The 20505-nt window shown below is 38.1% G+C and overlaps 1 protein-coding gene across 1 annotated transcript in view; it reads left to right on the top strand.

Moving 5' to 3' along the window:
* Nucleotides 1–20505, top strand: part of DCAF5 (DDB1 and CUL4 associated factor 5) — a 73713-nt gene that overhangs the window by 2243 nt on the left and 50965 nt on the right. Inside the window, exons 2-5 of the mRNA XM_005149246.3 lie at nt 8127–8270; nt 12146–12182; nt 13748–13887; nt 17549–17678. Of these exons, the coding sequence (XP_005149303.2) occupies nt 8127–8270; nt 12146–12182; nt 13748–13887; nt 17549–17678 (451 nt within the window). The remainder of the gene's footprint in view (nt 1–8126; nt 8271–12145; nt 12183–13747; nt 13888–17548; nt 17679–20505) is intronic.

Below are 20505 nucleotides of genomic sequence, written 5' to 3'. Positions count from 1 at the left end.
CAGTAGTAAGCAGAGCTATATATTTCCACTTAAAAACTGCTACAGAGAGCTCAAGTACATCTGCTGTTGCTTTTTTATTTTCCATAAGTAATGGAAAAGCCATCAGTATTTTCTGTTCTTCTTGCTCAGGAATGCTCAGGAGACACTCCAGGCTTTGTTGTATCATTGACGGACTTATGTTGATGTCCATTCTATAGGTAGAAGCATCAGAAGTTGAGGGCTGGAACAGACTTTTAAGAATTAATTCTGTCCAGTCTGCCTGAGTCAGGTAGGTGCGGGAAATGGAGGCAGATGCCCCATCAAGTGCACATCTGAAGAAGCGTAGGTAAAAGGAAAGTTTTTCAACTATGTCCAGTTTTCAATTTAGTAACTTCTCATAAAGCTATAGAATGTTTAGGGGGTAAGCTTTTTTTCCCACATGTAGGAGATATGTGGTTCTAGAGTTCTATCGTCCTAAATGTTGTGAAATTATTAGGGAGCAAGTAAAAAAGAAAACAACGCAGCAGTGGGATAAGGATGCTTAAGTTACATGTGTTAACAGTGCACAAATTTGGGATAATTAAGAGCAAACTATCTTAAGTCTGACCTTGTGCTGATGCTGTTAGAAAAGGAAGAGCTGTAATTATGGTAACTGTTCTTAACAATGTTTTACATTATCTGTGACCATAAGATCTAGAATGCTTTCTGTGATAGCAGTAGCAGGCAGGTGCTTATTCAGTCAAGAATAAGAAAATGTGAAATGTTTATGGATGCTCTGTTAAATTTAATGTCATTATAAGCCTAGGTTTCATTAAATTACACTCCAACAACTTTTTTTTTTAGGTCATTCTTAATCCTGAAACTTTGAGAAATAGTAAAAGCAGGAAAAAAAACAGTGAAAAGGAGAGCTCAGGTGAAAGATACAGCAAGGGTCTAAATTGCTTCTAATCCGAAGTTTCCCGAAGAGTTGCTTCAGACTCTTCCAAATGCAGATAAAGCCTTAGAATAGATGGCATGTGGGTCTCTCCTCCCTCAAAATAGTCAGTGTGCTGAGGTAAGGATGAGATGTTAGATGCTTCCATCTGCGCTTGTAGCAGCTAAGCAAGTTAACAGGGATATTGGAGTGTGTGAAAAGGGAGAGTGCAAGCAGTCTTTCTCAGTTGTTCAGTCTTAAGTAATATGTATATTCTTAACCTAGAGAAGTCTGCTTCAGCTAATTGACTTGTTAACAACTTAGACCTTGTTAGAGCTCTTTTAAATACAGCTGATGCAGTGCATTTGGAGTGGCTATACTGATGCTGTTTAAATGCTAGCCTGCATTTCAACGTGCTAGTGCTGTTTTCATCAGTATTGGCAGAATGCTTTCCTTAGGTATGTGTCCCACTTTTTTTTTTTTTGGATGTGTCTTCCAGAAGCAGGTCTGTAAGACTAATGATTACTGTTTCAGTAAACATTTCAAACTGCTTAAACAGGGTTTATATTACAGTTCCAGATAGTCTTCCTGTTAGGATTTTGGAAAGCATTTCAGTATAGACAAGCCTCAGCAGGCCTTTTGAAATCATGTTTGAAACTTTTTACTATCTTCTTTAAATCTTGTATTGGAGAGCACACATTTAAGAGAGAGTCATTTTGCTTCTGACCATGTTTTCAAGTAAAAAGTTGAGGTCAATAGGTTGGGGGCCAGTTTGTAGACCAGTGTGGAACTCAGCAGTGTCACTTTGGAGAGGGGAGAAGAGACAGACAATATTTTGGGGCAGGAGTGCTGGAAGAAGGAACAGGAATATGGACAAGAATTAAAGAAAATTGAGAGAAATTAAAGGAGGAGGTGGGTACTTGGGAGAAGATGCAATGTGAGAAGCAGAGAAGACCAATCTATAGAATTGACACAGGGAAAGAGGAAAGCTTAACATACAAGAAATATGTAAGTGGGCTGAAATTAGTGAAAACCAGCTTCTGGATGGAGTTGAAAGATTTTGTTGTTTTTGTAGCACTGTATACTAGGTGATGCTATTTTCCTGTTAACAGTTTGAGAAACATGTGACTTTTCCTGACTGGAAATTAAATTCACCATGCAATGATATGCAACTGACTTCTTCCCTCAGATATGCCAAGCATCTCCTTTTGCAATTTAAATTCTTAAAAATCATCATTACTTAGTCTGTGTAACAGGCTTTCTCCCATCCTCAAGTTTGGTAGGTATGTTTTCCTATTTGTTTATCTGACTGTCACTGTTCATGCCTGCTATCTCTTACAAACATAAGTATCTTTATCAGAACCTCCCACTTTTTTTCCCCTACTTTAAACTGCGCTTTCAAGATAACTTCTGGGAAGTACCGTAATCTGAGACTTACTTAATCCATGCATATGTTTTTTCCCTCACCAGATAATGCCAAAATTAATAGCTCTTCTATGATCATAAATTTGTAGGGATGCAGCAAAGTACTGGAAATTCATCTGCCATTTGGTTGCCATGTAAATCTGAAGGAGTATGAGCTTAAAACAGGGGAATTTAGCAAAGGTGGTGGAATACTTACTTCTAAAGTAAAGGGATTGTGTATCAAGTGTTTTAAAGAGGGGCAGTCTTGATTTTGGTCTTTTTGTAGCAAGCAGAATTCTGTGTGAGGAGGGATCTTGGGTCCAGTTATTACACAATGTTTTCATTAGTGCCTGAGGAAATTATAATATCTAAAGGTGATACCAGGGTTTAAAGTTAACTAAGAAACATTATTTGGAAAAAAAAGTCATGTGATTTGCTAGGAACAAGTGCAAACTACAGCACATGAGTGAAAGTGGACGACTCTACACTTACACTATGGAGACTAGAGACCATAGTCATGTAGAAGAGTATTCAAATGTGATAGTAGATCACAATGTAAGTATCATCCAGTGTGATAAAATCTGGTTTATTTGGTGCTGTCAGGGCCTCAGATGGGGCATTGTGCTTGATTTTGGTCACTTTGAGAAAGATGTGGCCAAACTTGAGGAAGTTCAGAAGAGGGTATGATGGAATAGGGAGGGAGAGGTCCTTTGACAGTTGATTTTCTGTCAGGTCAGCTTCAACCTACTTGCCCGCTGGCTGCTTCACCACTGAATTCAGTGGGAGGAGAAGTAGCAGGAGCACATGGCAAGGGGGAGTGGGATTATATATAACATCAAACTGCACCTTCAGGCTACGTATTAGGCTAATCTGCCTATTGGAAAGGATAACAAAGCACTGAAATAGGCTGCCTAAGGAGAGTGTAGTGATTTCCTTTTTTAAAGAAGAACAGCTAGATACATACCTACTGGGAATAATTTGGCCACGGTGTGGCCTTTAGCCCGTGTCAGCTAAGTGATCAACATGTTGAAATACTGTCCAATCCCACTTTCTGTATTCTGTGCAACTTCTTGAAAAGATACAAGCAGCAAGATTAATCTTTTATGATACGATGTAGAAGTGTTGGCCACTTGCCATGTAGGTTCTTCAGTGACTGGGCCTCATATATGGGAGACAAAGAAGAGTAGTGGTCTTAGCATTTTCCATGATCAGCAAGGTTAATGCACTTTAAAACTGAGGTTTTAAAGTCCTGACTGGTATGACATTGAAGTGCTTCTGTTAGCACATAAGAGCTCAAGTGCATTTTGTGAGCTATGCAGACACTGTTTAGACTAGATTTGGTTTTGCAAGGGTATGTTCTGGCCCCCTTTGAATCATTTTAGGACTAATAAGGACAGTTCTTAACTACAGGTAGGGCACTGTTACTGTGAGGTAGACTCTTCTTCCAAATTAAATTGTTTGTAAATTTAGTAGTTACCTGTTTAGAAGGTACGCAGATCAGGAAACTTTTGTTGTTGTTTGTTTGTTTTTTGAAGAACTCATCCAAAACTGGGCAAAACTAGAATGCTTTAGTTCAGGAACTGTGGAGGCAGTGAACTATTTGTGCTGAAATATGCTATGCTGAGTCATTTGGGACCTTTTCAGTTTTCTAGAACAGGCACGTTCTACCTATAGTGTTTGTCTACACTCCTTTAAAACAAACAAAACCCCAAACAAAACAAAAGAAAGTATGGGGGGGGCAGCCTCCCCTTTTTTTTAACACGCTCTCCCCTTCCCACCCATGTTGGGGTATGCACAAACCATTCTGAAGTGGGCAAACCGTAAAGAAGATGAGGCATTTTATTTCTTCTGGGAGATCCACTTTGCGACCACGGGAGCTAGAAGGTTGTCAAGGGTGAACACAAAGTGTTTGTCTACTTAAGAATCTGTTTCAGGATAGCTATCCCAAGATTTGAAATGCAGGTTTTCTTTTTAGCTGTTATATATCTTCTGTGTAGAATTCCTTAATCTTCCTCTGTCTCTCATCAAAATTAGGCAGAAGACCCAAAGCATTAACAAAGTATTCCAGTAACATGGGGAAGGGAAGAAATGTATTTTTAAGTAATTTTGTCCATGTGCGCTTGTGAAAAAAAAAAAAACAAAAAAAAACCCCAAAAACAAGACCAAATCAAACAACAACCAAACCAAACAAAAAAACCCTCAAGCAAACAAAACCCAAACCAAACAAAACTCCCTACAAAATCAAACAGAGAATTGGAATAGTGCTCTTCTGTACGTACACCAAGAGCCACATGGGATTGTGATGGTGATAAAATTTCCAGCCTCTCTGACCACAGATACTTCTTTGGCCTAACTTCTTTTCCTGTCTAACTTTGATTTTGAACATAAAAGCAGGTTTGACCTGTAATGAGCACTGAAGTACTTGACTAATCTTATATAAAGTGTGGTTCTCTTCTGAAAAGTAACCAGAGAATGGCATTGTGTGATTCTTAGATGAGTCACACAAACTTTTGCTTTTCAAATTGTCAGAATCGGCAAAATTAGATGGAATGAAGCTGTTTCCACTTTGTAGATGTCAAATCTATTACTTCTGACACCATGAACTGCAAAATTACAAATTTAAGACTTTGTGGGGCTTCAATTTCTAGAAAACCCACATATGGAGCCTTGGTGGCTGAGGTATTTTCATATGAGGCCATAATTCTAGGTTTACCAGATGCATAGTAAACCTGTTGCTGTAAGTATATACTCTATCATGTCAGGAACATACCCTTACCGTACACAGTTATTCTCTTTTCAGGAGCATTGTGAAGTCATCACAAGTTTGTGCAGTGGGTATAGTGCTTTTTGAAAAGTATCAATTAGTTTCAGCTTCACATGTTGTAGCACAATAAATCCAGCATAAATTCAAAGCATCTTAAACTATGTTCACTGATCATCTGTACAAAACAAATACAAATAGGCCTAGAGTTTCCTATAATTCTCAGACTTGTAACTTACATTGCATAATGCGCATGCTCTTTGTGTCTGATGAGTCATGGTACCTTTTTACAGAGTGTAAAACCTCTGTATATTCACATTTTCGTTGCTGTCTCCCTGTGTACCTGTCCATACATGTCTGCCTCCTTTCTTTCTTCCTTCTTACTCCAAGAGTCAGGTTTTGGTAGGGGAAGGTGCATTTGCCTTTTTGCACCTCTCCTGGTTTCAATCACATAAGACTTGCCTTTTCTTAGGTATTATTTGCCTGTGACTTAACACTTCTTGTTCTCTTGTGTGAGGATGTAGAAGTGGTAGATTGTTTCCACCACAAATCCTCCTTTGTGACTGGACTCATTGGTAAGACTTCTTATTTCTTATGGATCTGGCCCTTAAGTCAAATATTTCTGGAGAAGCTGAATTGGAGTTAGAAGGGGACACACTACCATCCCTGTTAACATTAGAGTTTTATTAAACTTCTCTGTCTCAGTGGAGTATAAGAAGAAAACTAAGGCATGAAATGGGGGTGTAGAAGTTCCCAAAGACAAGTATGTGCGAGACAATACATAGATTGAGAAGGACAGAATTGTATAAGTGTGGGGAGCATTTAAAAGACCTAAAAAGGCAAGCATACTTCTCAGACTTCTGTAGTGTTGGGTATGCAATAGTGGGGCCCTTTCTACCAAAGTCTTATGGAGATCTACATGTCTGGGAAGAGAGGGACATATAGATTCAGCAGGAAGAGTTGCAAAACTTGATGCTATCAAAGGCTTTTCTGGACAGGTGGCAATTTGTCTTGTTCCTACCATACTGTATGTGTTCTGGAAGTTACAGTAATGTTTGTTGTCTTTGGATATCTTCATTATTTTTGTTCATATCTGGACTAGGTGGGTAGTGGAAGTGAGTAAGTTTGCTGTCAAAGTCAGACACCTAAATGGCTGTGCTATCAGGTAGGAGGTTGTGTAGACTTACTACATTGGTTTTGCAGATTGGTTTGATATGGTAATAAGTAACAACAGTATAATACTATGTTTTGCCCCGAAGTGTCTTTTACAGAAGTCTTGAAGAACAATAAATGTAGCCTGTAGCTGCATTGTTGGTGTTTGCCAGCCTTGAATGTTGCTTAAGTTGTTTGCCAGGTAATGGTAACTTTAAGACGTGGCTATTGACGGCTTTAGAAAGAAACTGCTTTAAGCATGACAATCCTTTCTTGATTTTAGCATGACAAACATGGCCGTATGTTTCAGCAGTCATGCATTTCCATGTCTTATTACTGCATTGCTGTGGTGCAAATACAGCTTCCCTGTTTCTGGACAGAAAGGAATCAAAGCTCCCATCAGTTTAATTGACTATAAATTACTGTGTGTTTTTCTGGATCCATCGCATTTGACTCTTAGTCCCAGCAGTTATCAAATGCATCACAAATCTTCTTATCATGTACTCTTGTTTGCTCTGTAAAGCACAAAATCAGGAGGAGGAATACACAATTTCATGGAGCATGGGTAGGCATAGCATGCAGCTGTACTGGCTATCAAAGTGATTGTCATAAAATCTGTTAGGAGACTTAAAGGCTGGGAAACTGTTAACTTTAAGGGTGTTTGACATAACTCAGTTCTATGGGAAAACTTCTTCATAGCATCACATGATGTGAAAAGTTTTAAGAAATCTGATTAACAGTAATTTTTTTTTTCTTTCTTATGCATTTACCTCTTCTTGAAGTAAACCTCAGAGCAATTAATTTCAGGTTCTTTTTGTCTCTGTTTCATGTCTCTTTTCCTTCTTGATAGCAGCTCGGAAGGTGCCGAGTTTATGCTTTCAGTTTTGCATAGAGCCAGTAAAATGTTTTCACTGAAATCAGTATGTTTCTAGTGACTCTTTCAACTTCTGATGCCACTCTCTTTAGTTTCTAATTAAACACAGATACAAAAAATATTTTGAGTCTGGCTTGAAGAAGCTTTACTCAGATTTTTATAGGCATCCAAATTGATGTTGAATGCTGTCCAGTACAATAGTATCTTGGTTTTTGTCTTTATAATAAAAAGTGCTTAATACAATTGAAGCATGAACAGAGTCTAATATTTATTTTATATCTGATTGTTTACCAGACATAATGAGGCATTTAAATATATTTGTGCATAGAGCTCTGAACTGAGAACTGTGCCTAGGCAAGCAACTAGAAGTAGTACAGCAAGTTGTAAAGCAAGAGAGAACTGAACTTCTTTTCAGTTATTTGCTTTGTTGGGAGTTCACCTCAGAAATGTCTGCCTTAACCTTTACAGATCTGGAAGTATGACAACTGCACACTGACAACTTCTGAATGCTTAAGTAAAATCTTTTTATGGCCACATGTCAGTCATGTAGCCAACATATGCTATGACGGCTTTGTAGATTGCTAGAGGAAATACAGTTGTCAGTGAGAGGGGGAGAAAAAGTTCCTGTTTTATGAGTAACATAGGAAATGCTGGCTACAACGATTTGGTGTAGAAGCATTTTGCCAACATGCATATGTTAATTTGGCGTGTAATTCATGTACAGCTTGCCACAGAATTGTACAGACCAGTAAAATATCCAGGTTGCTACAGGTTATCACTCTGTGTTGGCAAAAATGGCAACTGTTTAATCCAGACTTGGCCTGGCGATTCCTCTGTTTTGGTTAATATTAATTGAATACCTGACTGCATGGCACCTTGATGTAAATGCCCATCTGAATGCTCAAACCCTTGTGAGATGTAAATTTTTTAAATGCTAAGTAGGGTTTCAGCAAAGCCTTTTATGAATAATGGCAAAGTAGCTTGTCTGTCATCAATTTACACATGGTTCAGGCGGTAATGTGCATTTCCTTTCTTTCTTCTAGGAGGGGATGACCGCCGAGTCTTACTTTGGCATATGGAAGAAGCCATCCACTCAAGAGTCAAGCCAGTCCAGCTGAAAGGGGAGCATCACTCTAACATCTTCTGCCTGGCTTTCAACAGTGGCAATACAAAAGTGTTCTCTGGAGGTAAGGAAGAAAGAGCACCCTGATTTCAAAAGTGTTTGCATTTTGAATGCCCTAGAGTATAAGCTGTGAGCGAGATCCTGTCTCATGTGAAAGGTCCATAGTCCCCTAAGGATCTGGAAGGTGTCCTTAATCAGCAGCTGAAGGCTCTTTGGGAACAGAGAATTCTTTAGCTAGCACATTTGCAACTTTGTCATGCTTCCCTTTCCCAAACCCTGATGTAAGTGCCTCATGTCTTGAGTTATCATGAGAATATTGGGTCCAGTCTGCTCTTACTTGTGCTACAGACTGTGAAACATTGTCTTGAATATTCTGTCTTAGCTGTGCTGAGAACAGACCCTTGCATCCTTTCTGGCAATCAGGCATGATGCTTAAAAATCTCTGCTGCTTTAGCTGATTTTAATGCACCCATAGATGGCTAATGAAGGGCTGTTGCCATCTATTAGTAGATCGTTTTTTCTCAGACCTCATTTCAGTCCTCACTAGATAAGTGTCTGTCTTTTAGAACTTTTGGCACATTGAGCTGTGATTGGCCTTGTTATTTATCTTTTTAAATATAAACCCACTTTTTACCAGAAAACCTTATTCAGTTCATTTTGTTGCTTGATTTTCAGTGTTGTGTTAAAACTGTAACATCCCTTCGAAAAAAAGGCATGACAGCTTAAGATGGTGTCAGATTTTAAGGATTAAATGATAGAGATGCACTTCTCAAGTGGAGAAAACCCCAAAAATGTAAAATAGTGATGCCTATCATCTGATTTTACGGGTTGCTGTTCCTTTTATGAGAAAGACGGCAATCCACAGTTCTTCAGAATGAATGTATCTGCATGGGTGATTCCAATGAAATTTTGGCCTGGAGTCTGTTTTACTTTAGTTTGAATTCAGACAAATGGAACCTTACATGAATATTCAGAGAATGAACTGTGCCAAGTTTTGCTGCACCCACTGTAATGGTATTTTCTTATTTCTAACTTAACCCTCTAATATTGGGCTCTGCTATCAGTGGCTACTGTTTTCACAGGGAGGGCAGTAGTGTGGTTTGATTGTACCTTGCCACTGCAGTGAAAGATGTACATCATTGATTATGGTGGATTTTTGCTAACATGCCAGGTTAGATGAGCTGTGACAGCTGATGCACAGACAGACTGGCCGTTCTCATCTCTTCTTCCTCCTCCAGTCTGCATAAATACACTATGCCTCTGCCAGAAATTATTTCCACTGGAGGAGTCAGGAACTCTTTCAGCTGCTCCACCAAGATTCACAGAGCTCATCTACAAGGGCTGTGAGTCTGACTCTTGGATCCCATGTAAAGAGTCATTTTGCTGCATGGCCTAGATGTACCATCTGTTTTATCTCTGTCAGTAAAATGGGACTAACTATATTTATTCACTCAGCGGTGTTCTGGGAGATTCTTAAAAGGTCTGAAAGAATTGTGGGTCCTAAGATCTGCTGGTTGTCACTGCCACTCTGTATTGAAATTTGAGTTGTATTCGAATCATGGAAGTTAGAATACTTTAAAAAATCCCTGAGTGTTAAGAGTATGGAAAGTAGCACAAGGCAAACAGAACTCAATTAATTCTTTAAATAAAGCTGCCAACAACTAATGACAGGATCTGATGACCTTTCCCTAAAGCAGCTCTTGATAGCAGAGGAGAGAGGATTTTCCACTTCAGTACATATTGGATTGCATCCAAGGAATTTCAAAGCTCTTTGATTTGAAGGAACACATGTGTAGCATGTACCACATGTAGCCATTATGGAAACGAAAGGTACTGAGTGGATAATGCGTGTAATTTCTGGAGAAAAACCTGTCTCAAGATACCAAAGGACTTACCGTTCCTGAAGAACAGTGTTGCCCTTCTCTGTCTACACACAACTTACAGAGTAGGGCAGCATTTGAAATGAAAGATCTCTTCTATCCCCTCTTAGTAAACTTCATGGACTTTGTTCTTGTTTTTGCATTTAATGTTAAGTGTATGAAAAGCTGAAAGAAACCTACAGGGGACTGACTGTGTTTCTGTGGAGGCCTGATGAGACAGATAGAGGGTTTAGGCCACCTTAACTGTGTTCCTCTCCCTATGTTCTGTAGTATTTCATCCTCACAGATATAATAGAAGGGAATGACAGATAATTGTTCTTTCTGGTCATTGAAACTGCAGTTACAAAAACAAGAGAGATTATAAATGGAGTCACATGTACAATTACAGTTATTCTCAGTGAAGAATGCTCTCTCCTATGTTAAACACTGTTAAGTGGGAACCCTACTATGCTGAGGAGCAGTGACATTTTCTGCAAGGATAAATCCTTACCAGAAGCAACCAAGCAGTTTGTGGTTAGGTTTTTGCCACCACCTTCTCCCACACACAAAACAGAGAGAAGCAGTGGTTATTCCACACACCCCCTCCTTTCATTCTTTCTTTTCCATTTTGGAGGTTGCAATAGAAGGGAAGGTTGATCCCATGATGATGAGAGCCCTGAAGCCAGCCGTCAAGAATGATTCTTGTGTTCATACTGTATAGACAGTGAGGAACAGGAGTTCTTCACTCTCTATACAGTTTCCTCAGCTGGAGGAAATTTTGTCACTGAAGAAACTAGACTACATTTTTCCCTGGTGAAATATGTAGGCACTAGAGTAGTTTTACTAGGTATAAGCCTTGTCTGTAATGCATAATTGGCAGTTCCCATTGCAATTAATGATGAAAAGACACTTGCACATAAGTGACTTGTTTATTGCACCATGGAAAAGATGAGCTACTGCAGAAATATAAGGCTGACACAATTTAATTAGGACCCTGTGCAAAGAGCAAGTGTATGTAGAAGAATCTCACATCTCATTAGTCAAAGACAAACTTTCTCATGTTTTTTCTGTTGGGACAGAATATGGTTGAAATGTGTATGATATGCATGAAAACTGTGTCAACTGAGCACTTAAGAATCATAACATGAAATCTTGCTCTTTTTGAACCTCTGGTTTTGGTGTATGTTAAGGCTTCACGACTTGATATCACAACTACAAAGACATACTGAACATAAAAATACGATTTTGTGGCTTTCTGGTTTGTTTTTCTTTTTTTCCCTTCCGATTTAAATATAAATGTGTGTCTCCTTAAATATTTCTAAAGAGGAGGTGCCAAATCAGATAAATTAATATTCAGCACAGAGACTAAAAAAATATTGCTAAAGTTTGAAAAACACTGCATGAGCCAATAAAATTACTTTGTAGCTGTGACCTTCTTAGTCTACATGCATGTGGTTAATTTCCATTGAATTCAATGGATGTGATCAAAGAAAAGTGACATGATTGTCTAGTTACTTGGCTCGTTTTTTTGTTAGTATAAAAGAAATTATGTTGGCAGTCACGTTCGTGCCTTCTTAATGGTTGCAAAACCCTGAATGCTGACAGTGTGTATTGGTGGCATTTGCGCTTGGGAACCCAGTGCATTTTTCTTATTGCATCTCTTTTTGCCATTATCTTTTCATGGAGCATCCTCTGAGCAGGAAGAAAGATGTATTCACATGAAAGTTAAAGGTGTTCTGCTGCTTGATATGATACTCTATTTACTGTAAATGTCCCAAACCTCAAGCTCAAGCTGAACAAAGAATGGTCAGTAACACAGTTAAGCAGAATTATTTGTTGAGTAGTAGCAGATGTAATGAATTGGTGCATTTGATCATGACTGGAAGTGTCACATGGAGCCTTTCACATAACCGAGCAAAGGGGCTGACAGCTTGGCAAGTGAACTGGTCTTCTCTCTGCTTCAGTTTTGTTTTTTGAAATAGAAAATAACAAAAAGTATGCATTGTGTTTGTTTTGTTTTTAACTGTAATGCTTTTAACCATTGAAACATGATGTTAAGTGTTTATATTTCTGTTTTTAGGCAACGATGAGCAAGTTATACTCCATGATGTTGAAAGGTAAATACACAGTTTATATTTCCACTGCTTCAAGTGCTCTCTTAATGTCAACTCATTGGAGGCACTTCTTAAATTAATGTTCTGGGAGAGGAGCAGTGTTTTAATCCTGAAACATGCTTTTTATTTATCTGAATTTATATCTGGAATGAACTATTCCCTCTCACCCCTTTGTTGGTTTGGGTTTTTTTGTCAGCATTTGGTTTCTGCTTCATTTTGACCTCTGTATAGAGAATGGTTATTAAATACATATGCTCTCCTACAGGCATCATAGTAGCTTCTGAGTAGATACAGAGCCAAATTATTCTGGCACATGTGCAAGTATTGTGGCACATACGGGTTTTTTATTTTGTTTTTCAAAACACTCACATGACTTGTATTTAAGATTTGTATTGTTGGAGAAAATGATTTAGCCTGTGTAACTTTTAAAAGCTGCCTGATTCTCCATGCTATTGTGAAGCATATTTATTTTGATACTTTTTACTGAAACTAAAAAGCAGTTGGGAATTAGGCTTTGTGGTGCTACATCAAAATTAGGCTTTTAGTCAAAATGTAATTAATACAGTAGTGGTAATGTACTAGACTGGAGTTCTCTGGATATCATGTGTTTTGTGCTTACTGCTTTCGAAGTGGAAAAACTATAAAAAAATTTTGCTCTGTATTAGTAACTTCAACGTATTTAAGCAATGACCATTTAAATAACATGAACTCAACAAAATCCAGGATAAAGAAAAAGCGTGAAAGATGGAGGAAGAGCTATATGTAAGAACAGAGAAATATAAAGCCTGAGGTGTTTCTGAGTGGCCTGAATAATTACTTAACATAATTTAGATTAATTTATTGTTAAATTTGTGCAAAGCCTTTTGCATGGAATTGTGCGTACAGCGTACCATATGCCTTCCATCATAGCTTATATCTACTTGTATAAAGTGTACACGAAAGCTGAGAAAAGTAACTTCGTCTTAATCTTCTAATGCTTTCTTAGGAATATTATGTTTGGTTACTGCTGTGTCTTGCTTAGATGTTTTAACAAGTCTTTTTTATTTGTATGTATTTTTAATGTGCTTTTGTTATCAGGGTGGGGGGTTTTTTCAGTTGTGTTAAGTCCAGTTGTAATGCATACAGAATTCATTCCTCTAAGGCTCTATGTGTGATCTTCTGAAAGAAACCTTACTAGTCTGACATGCTGAATTCTGATTAATTTCTATGGAAGAAAGTTACTCTGAATTCTTGAATGATAACACTTGGTAAAGGAACTGGTTTTTCATACTTTTTAATGACTTTTTCTGTTAACTGCTTTTTTGGCCTTTCTGTTAGTTGGTCCATGAGACAGAAGTAGGTTTGTCACTAAGTACATCAGTTGCTGAATGAGGAAAACACTGATTTTAGGTAGAATGTCTTTGTAGAGTTTCCATGAGAAATTCTATACAAGATGTATTCTCAAGAAATAAAGCAATCCCAGAATCATCTGTCTTGGTATTACTGGGTAAATACAACTGTAAATACTTTGCTTTTTAAAACAACAGCAAAAGAAGGAAGAATTACAATATTGTGTGTCTCTTCTCCAGCACTGAGACCTTGGATGTGTTCGCCCATGAAGATGCAGTGTATGGTCTTTCAGTAAGCCCAGTAAATGATAACATCTTTGCTAGTTCATCAGATGATGGCCGGGTTCTTATCTGGGACATCCGAGAGTCTTCCCATGGAGGTGAGATATCTAGATGGAAAATATTACTGATTTAGGAAGAATTTGGGCAAAGGGAAAAGTTGATATTTTTCTGGGACAATCGAGATGGGGAGTGTTGGAGAAGAGTGAAAGTGAGGCATAATTCTTGTGGCCAGCTGTAAGCAAGCCCTGGTTTTTACAGTTTTGTGTTAAATGCGTTAACTGACTTCATGAAGTACCAGCATAGAACTAGCAGGCTAGCATAGAACTTGGTATAAATAAGTTTTAATTTGAATAAAGATGCAGTAGAGGATATGTTTCTTCAGAAAAAAAACATCTTGCTAACCTTGAATTATGAATGTGTATTTTTTTGTTTGTTTTGGCTATATATAGCTTGGGATAAAAAATTTTGGATGTTTAAAAAGAAGTTATTTTGATCTGAATAATTTTCCAAGGCTATTTATATACTTCCCTGTGACACTGAAATTGTTCTTATGTATGATTGGTTGTATGGAACTTGGAGCCCTTAGGTGATAACAGGGAAGTTGAATTATTTCTTCAATCTTTGTTTTCTAAACCAGAATAGAATACTGTTGATTTATATAACAAACCTGCAGCTTCTCAAAACACTGCAATCTGTTTTTACAGCTGCAGTTTTAAGGTTGAATAATCTTTATTTAGAATTGTAACTACATAAATTTGGACAGGAATACTTCTGTAATTGAATTTTAGTATATGAATACTTCAGTAACAGTTCAGAAAATGAAGTAGTGAGTTTACCCCATCCTAAAGAACACAAAGCTGAGAATTTAAAACTGAGCACTCTGCAGGAGTACAGAATTTGTTACCCTCATAGGTAAAATATTTCTGTTTGCTTGGGATTTTTGTTGTTGGGTTTTTTTTTTCCTTCTAAACTGATTAAATGCAATTGCCTCAACTCATAGTTTCTACTGGTCTTACAAGAAAATTGTTTACAGCACTGAAATCCAGTTTATGTATATTGTGGTAATTTGTACACATTTGTTGTTGGGTCAGAGTTGCTGTTTAACTGAATTAGCTTTTTCCATACCTCGTGAATTTCATAACTTTTCTAGGCTGTGATTCTTTCCCTTTTTGATTAGGAAATGAAAGCTGAAACAAGACATACTTTATAGTCTCACAAGAGTCTTTTAGACCCACTTGTATCATGAGGGCTTTATTGAATGTGAGTAACCAGAATTAGGTCTTTCTTGATAAGCCCCACCAGAATACTCTGGTAGATTGTTTACTGATGCCCTTCCTACACCAGGCATATTGCCTTTGTAAAACTAAAAATGAAATGCACTACCACTGCATTCAGTTTTCAGTAGTCTGGTTCTTAATCTGAGTCTGATTTTCTTGTGCAATTGTGATATCTCTTTCCTATCTGATAATTTTGTTAAATTTTGTTTCACAGTGTTGAAACATTCTGAAAAATAATGCGTATAGTACGTGTATATCACAGATTTTAATAAAAATATCTATAATGTCTCTTCCTTTGAGAAACTCATTAATAACCCCCTTCTTGCTCGGAAGTCACTAGCACAGTAAACTGTCATCTTCCCTTTGGCCAGTTTCTTACCCATGCAACTCTCTTTGCTAATCCCAACTGCTTGTAGCTAAACTTGATACTACACCAGATATGAATTTAGTCATCATTTGAATTACTACTTTTCCTCTGTATAAAAGGTTGGTTACTTTATCAGAGAATGTAGGGGTCCTGTGTCAGCATTTATATGTGAGCTCTGCCAGTGTTTACGACAGGGTAATGCTATCACTGGGGTAATCCTGTAGCCTGCAATGGTATTTTCATGGGAATAGGCATTATGCCTACTTGTGTGAGTATAGTTAGTTACCCTGACTGGCCAGCTCGTTAAAATCTTGCAAATAACCTCCTAGTTACTTTCAAAATAGTGCATTAAAAGAAGCTGGAAAAGGGAGGTTCTGTTCCCCTTCTGTTTCTCCCTGGCTTTCATTGCTGATTGGTTCTATGCAGTAATTTTTGTAAACTCATTTTTAATTTCTACTAGAGATGGTGTTGAGCTTCTCCATTGATAAACATTTTCATACTCTATAGAGCTATAATTGTGAATGAGCATAAAGAGCAATAAAAAAGTAATCCCAGTATCTTTCATTAAAGTGTCTGAGTGCCTCATTAGTTTAGCTCCTGTAATCTGTGTTTGACAAGCTGAATGGCAACTTTTGATATCTTAGAGGAAAACTGTGGTACCAGACCAGGCTATTTATACTAAAAGTGTGAAGGAAAACAGCGGTAATTAGTGACATTGATTTAACTAAACATAAATACACAAATTAAGTTTGTTTTAAAAACTAACTCCTTTATTTGGGATTCTGATGCTTGTCTTTCCACTCAGCTAATGCAGGCCATTGCTTCTCAGTGGGGGCTGCCATTTTAATAACACAGCCTTTAATGTACCAGCAGAGATTTGATTTGATGATGCAAATGTAGGTCAGTTTTGGTGCTAAACTCAATTTGGAACTGCTGGCAAACCAACAACGATCTTGAAGCCTTTGGCCAGGCTGGCAGAACAAAAGTTTACTCCTGTATTTTCTTGTACCTTTGCTTCCCGTGACAATTGAGAGCACAAGGGACCTTCAGCCCTGGTCAGACAACCTTTGTTTTGATCACTGTCAAATGAACACTAAAAAGCAAAAGTCCCTGTGTCAAAAAGCTGGTAATAGAGCATGAGAGGAGAGTACAGATAGGGCAGGACAAGTGAATGTTAATTCTGTCTCAGTTGCTTGATGGGCATAGTTTCAGAAGGGAATCTGTGAGGGTTGTCTGTTTTAATCATATTTATGTTTTAATAAGGGATACAAGGAAAGAAAATGAAGTACTAATGGAAGTGTTTGTGGGGCCAAAGGTGCCTGGGCACAGTGGCTCAAATAAGGGCAGTAAGAGTCTCCCAAACACTTGAGCAACACAGTGGTTGCATCAAAGCAAACTGAATTGAAAAGTCTGACCTAATCCCTGGCTCAAAGTAGGCATCAATTCTGGTTTCTTAGTTGAGTGAAAGGTAGTAGCACACCAAACGATATATACATAGCAAAGAGAATTAGACTGTGTCTAAAGCCTTAAAAATAGCAGAAAGATACAGAGAAGGATGATGGATTTGAGGCTTTTTTCCATTCTTTATGGAGTGTTTAAGAGGTGGCAGGCCTCTTTTACCCCAAGGTTAGCAGCTTGCTCTGAGCTGAGTTCCATACAAACTTGCTTACCTTTTTGTAAAACTTTTCTCCCATATAAGTGATTGCTGTTACATTTACAGTTTGGGTGATCATCGATGGCTGTGGAAGCTTCCAGACATACATATATTGCTAGGAAGCTGTCAAAACCCCCCATGTGCATAGTCCTTATTAGATGATCCTTAGTCATGAACCTTAAGAAGATTCAAATACTTAGTCTTTGAGTGGTTAGGTTTAAAATGGTTCTTGAAATACAGTGTATGTCCTTTTCTGTATTTAGACAAAGTTAATGTATGCAGGTGGATTTTAAAACCTCAGGTTTTATATTGCTTTGGATGTGTCAGCTTGAGAAATGGTTTGAACATGTCTCCATATCTTCAGATCTCATTACACTGTTTCCATATTAAGCTGCCAAACTCATTACATTGAACAGTTGTATCTATTCTTCATATGTATGAAATCTCAATTTTTTCAACAGAGCCCTTCTGCTTGGCACACTACCCGTCAGCGTTTCACAGTGTGATGTTTAATCCAGTAGAACCCAGATTACTGGCTACTGCAAACTCTAAGGAAGGTGTAGGACTCTGGGATATTCGTAAACCACAGAGGTATGATCTGGCTGTCTTTGTCTTATGCTGTTCTATTTCTTTCCCATGAGAGGTGATAGCATACTACTCTCTGTCTCTTTCTCTCTTTCTCTTTTTTATTTTTTTTTCTCCTTAAAGTCAGAACATGTGATGGTAAGAAAAGATGCAGACCAAAGTTAGCAGCAATGTTAGTAGAGCTGAATTGAATTACTTTGCATAATTAAGACTCTTTTTCATACATAAGCCCTAATTTCATTTAAAATGGGACTAGGTCTTCAATGTTAAGGTAAGTGAGTTTTTGGAAGCCTACCTGGCCTCACCACTCCAGATTAACTTGGATTGTTGTGTCAAGTTCTCATCATTATATTTAGCCGTGGCTTGCTGATACTGGAATAAACTGTGATGGGCACTGCCTGGTTTACAGTCTGTTTTTTTTTCTACCCAGCTCTGTTTTCAGTGGCTGATTTGAGATTGTGGTCAAGGCAGTTTTTTACTCAGTGCTTAAGGGTTTTATATGACTTCATATAACCTAGAAAATCAGTACAGCTGCATAATGTGCTTCCAGATTTGCACAGGTTTTTAAACAAATAAAAAGAAGAAAATAAGTTTGCTCGTGAAGTGTGATTTGACTGGGTCTAAAGTGGAAGTGTGCAATTTCTGATACCGGAGTTTGGCATGCATGAGAGATTGAGCTTCTGCTGAAGTATTTTTAGTCTCTCAGATTTTGGAAGTAATTTCGTTTTTTTTATTGTAATAATCAGAAAAAACAAATAGAGCACTTCAAGTAAATGTTCTGCCCCTGTCCCATCTCTCTGTCCTGTCCCCCTCCATTTGTGTTTATAAGTTTCTGGTTACAAGTCTAAGCATAGAAAGGATAATTTCAAAAAACTTAAGGGAAGATAGGTAGTACTTGTTTTACACTGCAGTAGCCTCTGCGATGTAAAAATCTTCCATAGCATAAGAAGCAGAGGAAACTGCTTCAGGTTGCACCAAGAGAGCTTGAGATTGGATATTAGAAAAGATTTCTTCACCAAAAAGATTGTCAAGCATTGGAATGGGCTGTCCAGGGAAGTGGTTGAATCACCATCCCCGGAGGTATTTCAGAGGTGTAAATGTGGTGCTTAGGGACATGCTTTAGTGGTGGGCTTGGCAATGCTCTGTTGAAGGTTGGATTCAATGATCTTAAGAGACTTTTCCAACCTAAACAATTCTATTATTCTATTCTAAGTATCACTAAGGATACAAGCATTAACACTGATAAATACAGGAGCAGATTACTTGACTAAGGAATTCTCCCCTTAAATTTTAACACAAGCTTTCTAATAGCATTTGCACCTTTTTTTAGTCCTTAAGACTTTGATCTCCAAAACTTTTACAGTTTATATGTAAAAACATTGATGAGCTATTGCTTGGGGTGGCAGGGTCATGGAAACTCAGAAGATCTCCAGCCTAAATGATATCCTGCCTTCTTCCCGAGTCTTAACCACATGGCAGAGTGCTTCCTGTGAGCTTGTTGAGCTGCTGCTATATGTGTATGGGATAATTGTGCTCACACGCTGAAGGACGCGCATTTTTAGCTGTATTGTGGAATTGTTTTTTCTAATGCCAAATACAAAATAGTTAGAACAGAATTGTAATGCCTCTTGGTAAGTAATTCATATTTCTCCAGGTTTAACACCAGTATGAAAGACATAGATTTAGATTAGATACTAGGAAACAATTCTTAACCATGAGGGTGGTGAGACAGCAGCACAGGTTGCCCAGAGAAGCTGTGCTTCCCCATCCCTGGCAGTGTTCAAGGCCAGGTTGGACAGGTCTTTGAGCAACCTGAACTAGTGGAAGATGTTGGATGGGGTTGGAACTGCATGACCTTTAAGGTCCCTTCCAACTGAAACAAATTTTTTTTTTTTTGGCTGGTGAGAGGAACAAGGGTTCCTTATGTTATAACCTCTGGGTTGTCTTGAAGGCCTTGAATAAATTAAATTGGTGGAAGCTTGTATACTTAGATCTGATGGACAAGTGTTACCTTTTTCGTGTCAAAGTAAATCTTTCCAGTTAAAAGGCTCAATGGCCATAGTCAAATACCATACCTTGCAACTATAGTGCTGAAATCCTAAGGGGGATAGGTCACACCCCTTTTCTCTGCTTAGGGGAGTGTGTGCAACACCCTTATTGTGCAGCTGGACTAACATGCAGCTATTCCCATAAGCACTGAATTTAAAGCATTTGCACCTACTAGGTGTGGTGCATTTCATAAAATAGGCACATGCTTCCTGCCTGCAGCCTGATTCTTCCAGAGCACTCAGAAAGAGGAAAGTGAATAGGAAGAGATAGGCTGCTCCTTGAGGAGTAAATGCTGTTGGCTGATGCTTGCAGCCTCAGATTTCGGCTGAGCAAGCTGTGACTTAAATGAATGCAGGTAGTAAGTCTAATTTCAGCTGCCATTTTTCTGGATTAGTCATCAGCTTTCCTTCTTTGCTTGATGAGAGAAGTGCCCAAAAACATGGTGAGAAGGGGGTGTTTGGCTGAGGGAAAGAAAATAGCTTGAAGTACTCTGCTGCCACTGCGGTTTGTTCCCAGGAAACAATCAGGGAAGAATGAGCTATGTCCTGCTAGTGAGCTGCCAAAGCCAGAGTCCCTCATATTTAAGTAAACTAGACTGGATTTTTAGTCTTTAATAAAGTAACAGGGCATTTGCCAAAACTGTTACTGGTCTCTGCAGATCTGGTTTGCTAATCTAGAAATACAGAACTTGATTTGTTAATGTATTTTGGGTGATTCACTTTGTCTTATGAGGAAACAATTTTATGAATTTGTAGATCAGTTAAAGTACAATCCTCACTGCAGT

Source organism: Melopsittacus undulatus, chromosome 4, assembly GCF_012275295.1.
Source record: "Melopsittacus undulatus isolate bMelUnd1 chromosome 4, bMelUnd1.mat.Z, whole genome shotgun sequence".
NCBI lineage: Eukaryota > Metazoa > Chordata > Aves > Psittaciformes > Psittaculidae > Melopsittacus > Melopsittacus undulatus.
Note: the sequence above shows the minus strand (reverse complement) of the source record. Positions and strands in the feature narration are given on the sequence as shown.